This window comes from Macadamia integrifolia, chromosome 3 (genome assembly GCF_013358625.1).
Source record: "Macadamia integrifolia cultivar HAES 741 chromosome 3, SCU_Mint_v3, whole genome shotgun sequence".
NCBI classification, from domain to species: domain Eukaryota; kingdom Viridiplantae; phylum Streptophyta; class Magnoliopsida; order Proteales; family Proteaceae; genus Macadamia; species Macadamia integrifolia.
This window is the reverse complement of record NC_056559.1, coordinates 706,780-715,801: the sequence shown is the minus strand read 5'-3', so window position 1 is coordinate 715,801 and position 9,022 is coordinate 706,780. Positions and strand designations below refer to the sequence as shown.

The 9,022-nt window shown below is 31.6% G+C and overlaps 1 protein-coding gene across 1 annotated transcript; it reads right to left on the bottom strand.

The window, feature by feature from the left end:
* Positions 1–720: 720 nt before the first annotated feature.
* Positions 721–6,411, bottom strand: LOC122073653 (homogentisate geranylgeranyltransferase-like). The gene is made up of 13 exons (XM_042638276.1): positions 6,285–6,411; positions 5,771–5,812; positions 5,427–5,656; positions 5,254–5,337; positions 5,087–5,161; positions 4,836–4,919; positions 4,421–4,510; positions 3,829–3,930; positions 3,517–3,612; positions 2,611–2,682; positions 1,621–1,716; positions 1,397–1,501; positions 721–768 (listed from the first exon to the last, which is right to left on the bottom strand). The coding sequence occupies exons 1-13, from the start codon at positions 6,349–6,351 to the stop codon at positions 721–723; spliced, it is 1,191 nt and encodes a 396-aa protein (XP_042494210.1). The 5' UTR covers positions 6,352–6,411.
* Positions 6,412–9,022: the final 2,611 nt, after the last annotated feature.

Below are 9,022 nucleotides of genomic sequence, written 5' to 3'. Positions count from 1 at the left end.
AAAAAAAAAAAAAAATTCCCGATAAAAATCTGAAATTTTGAAACACCATTTTTTCATTTAAAAACTGCATTTTGACACAAACTGAAATTTTCGTTTTTGACACGAAACTGCGTTTCTGGAACAGAAACGATACCAAACGGAGCCTCAGATCCTCTCAAGAGCGCTAGCTCCTCCAACGTGTATGGGACAATTGAAAATATTGGAGCATATACACGAAATGCCTCCCAACCATCTAATATGCACTAGAGACGCTGATGCACCTGAGAAGATCTCGTTCCAACTGTTGCTGCAATTAAGATAATTAACATACCATAGGGTTATGGGGTTTTTTATTTCCTCGTGTTAATTATTTCCATTACCAATAGAACTCCAATAGTACATTCATATTACCAAAAGAAAAAATAAAAAAATAAAAAATAAAAAATAAATGAAAATTTCATGAATATTAGTGGATCCATTTGTAAACTTAACATTTTCTCTTGCTTTTGTAACCATTTGATGTTCTTCTCAACGAACAAAGTGGATGAGGAGGTATTCAAAAGCCAGTAGCTGCAAAAGAGAATATCACAATGGTAATCTTTACGCACACAAATGCACTAAAGCATAAACAAATGATTTCTTTTTATCTTCTTGTTGTTAGGTTTAAAATGTACCCACCCCATACTTCATAGATATTCTATACTTTAAAAAATCACTAAGTTGAAGAAATTATTATTATTATTACTCCAACTTCACAATTTCTTCAAATAATTTTCGAAGTTTGCTCACCTAAAAATTAAATTGCAAATTCTTAGTAATACAATAATGTGTAAAATCCATGTTGGAATAGTGAAAAAGCTCAAATTGGATAGTCTCCACGAACAAATGGAGATTCTATGTACATCTAAATTGAAGAAATTAATATAATCTTGCTTGTTGAGCAAGAATAAATTTATATTAAATTCTCCTTTGTAGATAGTGTATCTGAGTTGACAAGACTTTTGATAGATTTTCTATTTGTAATATTACAAAAAAAAATTGTCTTTTGTGCAACCATCAATCACATTTTGATAGAATGAAATCTTCATAGATGAGTGTCCAATTATAAAATCTTTCAACAAAATTTGTAATGCCATCTATTTTGACGTTAACTATAAACTTGCTTCCCTCTCCCACCATACTGTTAAAGATTCCCCAATAAACATGCTTATTATTGTCACCAGAGGTCTTCCTTTTATCATAACTTTATATCCCTTCGCACCCCCCTATGGCTCCATCGCTTTTGAACCAAAATTTCATTAATTTAGCTCTCATAAATATGTAGCTTATAGAAGACTTTGGTGTCATTTTTTGTTCATTAACCATCTTAGTGTGTTCTATTAAAATAAAATGGTTTCTTGAAACCAATGTGACATACCTTAAAAAAGAACATATAAAAGGATTGTGCTGCTGATGGATTTGTGGGGTTAGTATCTTGGGAACGGTTCCAAAGCGCTAAAGCAAGTGCAAGGTGACCAAATACCTGTGTCCAAACAAGTTATATAGATTACATTAACATTCTCATGTGAGACAAATCTAATTCTTTGAATACAAGAACAAATGTAAAAAATGGATGAAAGTTGGTAGGGAAATTTTGCTTACTGATATAAGCTTGCCAAACCAAAATGATGATGTAGCCCCTACTATCATAGCAGCACAATATTCTGCTAATAGGATTTTGACAGAAACAGAAAATGCCTGCTCCATTAAACACACAACTAATGAGGGGAAAAAAACTTGATCTCCTTATGTACATTATTTGAGTCCATTATATATACACAAAAACAAGAACAACAATCACAATAGTAATAAGAGGAACAACAATAAGGTTGTATTTGGTAGCCAAGAGAAGAAAAGAAATGAAATGAAAAAAAAAAAAACTATGTCTGTTTGGTTACCAATAGAAAAAAAGTAAAGAAATTTTTTTCTATTTTCTTGTGTTTTTAATCAAGATATTTATTTTTTTTGGATATTGCAAGAAAATTCACTATTCCCAAGATGAATTTTGAAATTCATCATTCCTAAGATGAATTTTGAAAAAAAAATATATATATATATATATATATATTCTCTTGGTTCAAGAATACCTAAACCAATAAAGAGGTCTATTCATTTAGGCATAATCAGTGCAAGGCATCTAAATTACATAAAAGAGAAAAGCATGGAGAGGGAAAATGCCAAGATATCTAACACGCATTGGACATCGCTTTCCAGGCATGGAGTCAAAAACACTGTTATCCTTAGTTATGTGGTAAAAGAAAATTAATTGAAAGTATAAAATAAATTACTAAGTAACATTCTATTTATTAATAGCAATGGTGAATGAACCATAAATATGTAGCCCTACTCTAATTATGAAATATAGAATCACTTTTTTTGGGTACAAATATAGAATCACTTAGATATTAGAGATTATTAGTTATGGTCTAGAGAATCAAATTAAAATATATGGAAACATATTAATTAGGGCATATTAACCACTTAAAGATATTAAGCTGATAAAACACATCAATCTTTTGCACATCCTTTTAGCATGAAAGTAATAAACATATTTATTTATAACAATAATTGAGGAAAGATTTTCTTACTAACCCTTTCTTCACCAATTTGGGTGCTGACAGTTTCAATGCCATTTTCTCTATCTCCATTTGTATCTGAGATGTCCTGTTAATTACGACAAGTGTTATAAAGGTATAAAATAAAAGATGATCATCAAAGAATTTACAAAATAATTGAATAATAATCTAATATATATTATTTATAAGGCATTTTTATATTTAAAATGGTTGGATGATTAATTTTTTCAGTTAATTTAACAAAGAAACATAAACACTTCCCTTGATCTTTACTCCACCTAAGTCAAAGTTCAAAATCTAGCAATTATGCACTATTTGATTGAAGTTTCATAAAATTTATAATTGAAGTTGAGGGACAATAATAAAAAACTAAATATTTATTTTATAGTAATTTCAATCAACATTTAAATCTATTGGGTCAATTTTTTTTTTCATTATAATGAAAAAAATGAGATTGCAAGATCCACAATCCCCATCCATTGTCTATTAATAAAGAAGACTAAACAAGTTCCAAAAGAAAAAGAAAAAGAAAAAATATTTTCAGGGTGGTATGTCCCCTCTTCCCTACTCATTATTCTTTTGATTCTTCTAATGTTAATAAAATATGTAAGAACAGTTTAGAATCCCCGAGTTTTTGTGATAAAAAATAAGTACATAGAAATAGCATAGATAGATGGGTTAGTAGACCTTTTTTCTTTAACAACCTCAAATCCTGACTCCTTTTTTCCGCTTTTTTGTGGAGTATATCTAAGATCTTATTTTTAACCTAGCACTTGAGATTCATACCTGAACAATTTTTTTTTTTTTTTTTTGTAACATATTGAACATATCCATGTTTATATGTCTGCATGTATGTATATAGTAGCACAACGAGTGATCAACCAAGATGCAAGAAAATGAAGACCTAGGATCGAGCATTTACCTTTAACATCATTTGGGGAATGCAGATCAAACTAATCATCATAGCTTGAAACACTAACGACTTCGTAATAAAGATTGGCCTCCCAAGTAAATCTTTCTGCAAGTTGTTAGTCAATGTCATATCTATTTTTAAAAATCTAAATGGAAACATAGGAGTTATAGACATATTAATTATAATGAAATTACTTGAGGCCAGGATTAGCTTAGTCTATACGATCCTATTATGTTGATTGGATAGTAGATCCAATGTGATGGAATTACATAGGACCAAGCTAATCCTCAATTAGAAATGGTTAATTAAAAAATTTCATACCTGGGTATGTATAAAATAAGGGATTTGAAGACCCAAAGCACACCAAAATGCCTGGCCTGGTATACAAAGTGAAGGGTGTCTTTTCCATCTAAGATAGGGAAGCTATAAAGGAGAAAAAAAAAATCAATAAATCAATAACATACTGAATTCAAATAGGACATTATTTTATCTTTATGTACATATTTAACTCAATTTCCTATATTATCTTTATTTATATTTAACTTAGTTTCCTATTGAAAAACTAATAGTTACTTTTGGTAACGATTAAAAACTAATACAAAAGCAAATATAAAAAATGTAAAATTCATCAAATTTTACTACTTTTATTATGTATTTGTATTTCTCATGCAATTATATTTTGGCTTTCTAAAATTCTTTATTTACTACTTATTTTCTTATATGTAGCATCCTTTCAACTCAACTATAATTTTTTTTTGAAACGTTTATTATTAAATTTCTTTCTTAATTTTTTTTTTGTTTGTGCTTTATATTCATTTTTCTTATTGTCCTTCCCTTTATTATTATTTTTTTTCACTATTATTCATTTAGCAAACTGATGGAATAAAAAAAAAATTGGTTGGAGAAGAGATACATTGACAGAATACGCAGTTCCAAATAAAAAGCTAACAACTGCAGCACAGAGAAGTGCTGGAGACTTAGACATTAGTCCGATGCCAATGCTCTGCAAAAAGAAACAAAGATAGAAAATTTTAGTCATATTTGCACGAAATCATCTGAAAATACTTGTAAGTGCATTTAAAAGTATTTAAAAATCATAAGCCTCTTTTAAGAGTGTTGATCTCGTACGATCTGATCCACACACATGGAATTCACAAAAGGAAAACACTATAGTGAATTCCATGTGTGTGAAATCAGGATCTTATGAGAACAATTCTCATATAAGAACCTGATCTGCTCTCTCTAAAATGAGCTATTCTTTTAGTTTAGAAAAAAATAAAATAGTGCTTAATAATTAAGAGATTGTACATATTACGATGAATGAATACCAGTATAATAGCGAAACAAGAGGTGATCGCAACATCTGTAGTTGATAACTCTCCAGAAGCTAATGGAAGAAATTCCTTATTAACCTGGTATGCAAAAGATGTCATCATGGTTATACATGAAGGTCAACATGATTATAATAATTCTAAGTAAAAATTTCGGCTTCTTTTTTTATACATAAAATGTTGTTTTGATCTATAATTTCTATCATCGACATATTTTCCACATAAATTTAAGACTAGAAGTTATATACCTTGTCAATTTCGATATCAAACAGTTGATTCATTCCATTTATATAGATCATATTCAATGTTCCCACCACCAATGCCTAAAACAATAAAAATGATTTTAGTTGGAATATTAATCATTAATTAAGCAGGAAATTAACTATTGTCCTTTCTTATCCCCCATATTTCTCACCTTCAAAACTCCCAAAAAGAATGTTGGAGAAAGATCAGAAATTGATTGTATTGGCAGAAGAGAAACTGATAATACCCCCACATTCTGATAATTCAAAATGATTAGCACTTCTATTATTAAAATTAATTTAAATTAATATGAGCAATCTTCAATGTGATTAAACCAATACTTACCTTTGCTATGATAGTGTATGGCCTGCAAAAATGATAAAATGCTTCCAATTTCTTCAGAAGGCTCACATGTTGGTCTTCTTGATTTTTTGGTGAAAACTCATTCTCTAATATAATACTTTCATTGCTGGGAAGCTTCTCAAAAGTTTGAAGATTGTTGGGTAATGCTGAAAGCTCAAAGCTTTGATTGACATTCCATTTTCTATTGATCCTATGTAGATTACTCACTGGAACTTGAAATGAAACAACACAAATGCATGTGGAAGGTTCAGAAAACTAATAAAATATTAATGAAAAAGCACAAAGTCACAAACCATATAGCATGAGAGCAAAGGCAGGACTTTTACTTCTTCTAGCAGTGAAGGAGATAGAATTCCTTTTCACGTAACCTACAAATAAACAAAAAAAGAATAAATAAAGATAGAAAAATAAAATACAGTTTTTATGCGCAACCATGTAAGTATACAGTCATGTCATACAACTAGAGGTGTCAAAACCTAACTTAAATCGGTAAATCAGTCGAAAAAACCCAAATCAAACCAAACCAAACCAAATAGATTTTTATCGGACTAGATTTGAATAAGGCATGATGGAATCGACTAAAAATTGAACCACATTGAAAAATGTATTAGGTCAAAACCAATCAAAAATCAAAGGTCCTTAACAGTTTTATTTTGGTTTTACATATTTTCTCAAATCGAAATCGATTCAACCCGAGCGAAACTGACTAAACCATCTACTTAACCCCATACTTATAACCATTGGATGGGGGTGGAAGGATAGAAGTGCTATTATTACACATTCCCCTCTCATTCCACCCAACGATTGATGGCACATCCATATACATATATTGTATCTTACCTCTGTCATGAGATGGGAACATTGGGAGAGAAAATGTCGAAGAGACTGGTCTTAGAAGTACCTCCATGCCTCTCTCTCTCTCTCTCTCTCTCTCTCTCTTCTCTTTCTCTCTCTCAGTGGTGGCTAGGTGTGGTGATGGTGTTATGAAGAGTAGGCAACATGCATGCTTTGCTTGCTTTTATATCTTCCAAAAACATAATTTTTTAACGGCTCACATGTGAAGGGCCTTCTAATACGGCTACATGTATGTCTATATTTTATTAATTTAAAATGTTGGATAGACTGATCATGATCTAAATCGCTATCAAGTTACATACTAAAATGCAATCATATCCTCTCCCAACCTGTCATGTGGTGGATATTTTAACCATCAATTTTAATATCTTGGATGAACTGTGCAGAAAATATTTTTATACACATTCACTTAATGTTTGAGTATTGTGGAATTTGTTGTTTGCATTGCTATGTGTGTCAAATTATTTTTTAATTAGATCATAGTGGTATAATTTTTGTCTCCTATATACTTAGATTTATATTTATCTCATTTTTTTTTTCTTGAAAAAGTTCCTTATGCACTTTTTATATTAGTCCCCTCATTGGTTATGTCGCTAGTTCTAAAAAATCTTATCGTATACCAATTTTTTCCTTTTTCTTTGAATCAAAGATTGAGTTTTGTAAACATCGAGCAAATGAAACCCTTGCCATGTGGTGTGGGGGTTTTATTAAATAATATTAAGAATTTCTGTTTTCATTGCCACGCTTCTCATTAGTAATCATGCATGTATGTCTTTCAATAAAAAAAATCATGCATGTATTGCGTGACTTATCCCAGACTTGAGACTTTTAATAATCCAGAGTTTAGTATTTTCCATCTTCCCTCCTCTATGTTATTGTTCTTCCACCTATATAGGAGATAAGATCCACTATTTGATTGTACGAGTCAGCATTCAACATTTGTCCCATTTTCAATCATTACAAAGATAAAAAGGGATATATTTGAAAACAAAAAAGATAAGTGTTGGATGCTAACTCGTACGAACAATTGATCCGTTTTTCCTATCTCACTCAGTCCTTTGGTCTAAACCCATTCAATAAGGTAAGGATTGGTTTTGATCGGCATCGATCCAATACGGTTTTGGGTTTGTAATTTTGTATTGGATTCAGAGTATTGGGTTGGTTCGGTTTGTTTTCATTTTTCAATATACTTAATGAAAATAATTATTACAATTTTATTAATTTTGCCCCCTTTTTTTATTGGGTTCGATTTGATTTTATATTATTTCCACCTTCCAGCAGCCTGTTCTGGTTACCAACGATTCCATAAATGTTTAGATTGAAGTCAGTCCGTACCAAACCGGTCATTTTATTTTGACCATAAAATGCGGTTTGACACCCTCATGCTGGGGTTGAGGTCAATTTAGTACAACAAAACATCTCCAAGGCGGGGAAGGGCACATGCATGCGTGATTCACAAATAACAGTAGAAGGCAATGGCTTTATAAGTTAATTGCGAGTTCAAGGAGGCCATAGTTCATGTCTTTTGCCCGAGTTCAAGGACCATAGTTCATGTCTCTTGCCCTCCCACCTCGGTCTCATTCTTCTCCCTATCCTCTCTTTTAACATTGGTGCCTTTGCCTGGTCATGTCTGTCTCTCTCTACCTTCTCATGTTTTTCCCTCTCATATGCTTGTAGCTTGCTAGCTTATAAGGAGTGGTTAGCACACCTATGCCTTCTCTAAAAACACTTTAAGAGAAACGTGCATAGGACCATCCCTCCCATTGACATTCGTAAAATGGGGGTGGGGGTTTGATATTTTGATAGGGACCATTGTACCATTTAATAGTTTGTGAATGACTGTACACATAACTTTTTGCCACTGATTGATATATCCTATATCTTAATTAAGTATAGAAGAAATATCACTTCCCTCCCCTAAACTATGGTGAAATATCAACTTGTCCCTACATTTTTTCAAAAATATCATTTACCTCCATCTAAACACAAAGATTCTATATAACATCTCCTTCCGTTTGAAATGGTTGTGAAGTCAGTTAGATTTTTCTCATAATACCTAAACTACCCTCATACATGTAAAATACCCATTATACCTTCTATGAACTAAATCCCTCTTCTTTATACTTGTCGATCAAAACCACTTTCTTCACTGAAAAGATCTCTTACCTTCCATTATAACCTCTTAAATTCTGATTGAGAATGCTATAAATATTGTTCGTAATCCCCGACTATTCACCACATGGAAATTTTGACGGCGACAAAATTTACGAACATGTTATTTACACCACCTTATATCAATTTCACAATTTCCCAAAAAAAAACCGTTTTTTCCCACATGGTTGTGTAAGGTTCTGAGACTTCTTAGAGGGTCGAGGGTACACGTTGATATATGGCCTGAGATGAAGTCAATAACCCCAGCTTGAACGAAATTATGGGCCAAGAACAAGTTGAACAAAATTTGGGCTGCTCTGGACAGGTTTGAGGCCAACCCAACTAGTTGCATCCATGCAATCAACTAAGGGCCCGTTTGGTATCGTTCTAAAAAAATGTTTCTGGAGTTTTTTCGTTCTATTGGAACGAAAAAATGGAATCTTCTGTTTGGTGCACTTATGGTCCGTTTCTGTTATTTTGGAACAAAAAGTAAAAAAAAAAAACTGAAAAAACGAGATTGGACGGAACTCCAAAATGGAGTTCCGTCTTTCCAGTTTCGTTCCATTTAAAAA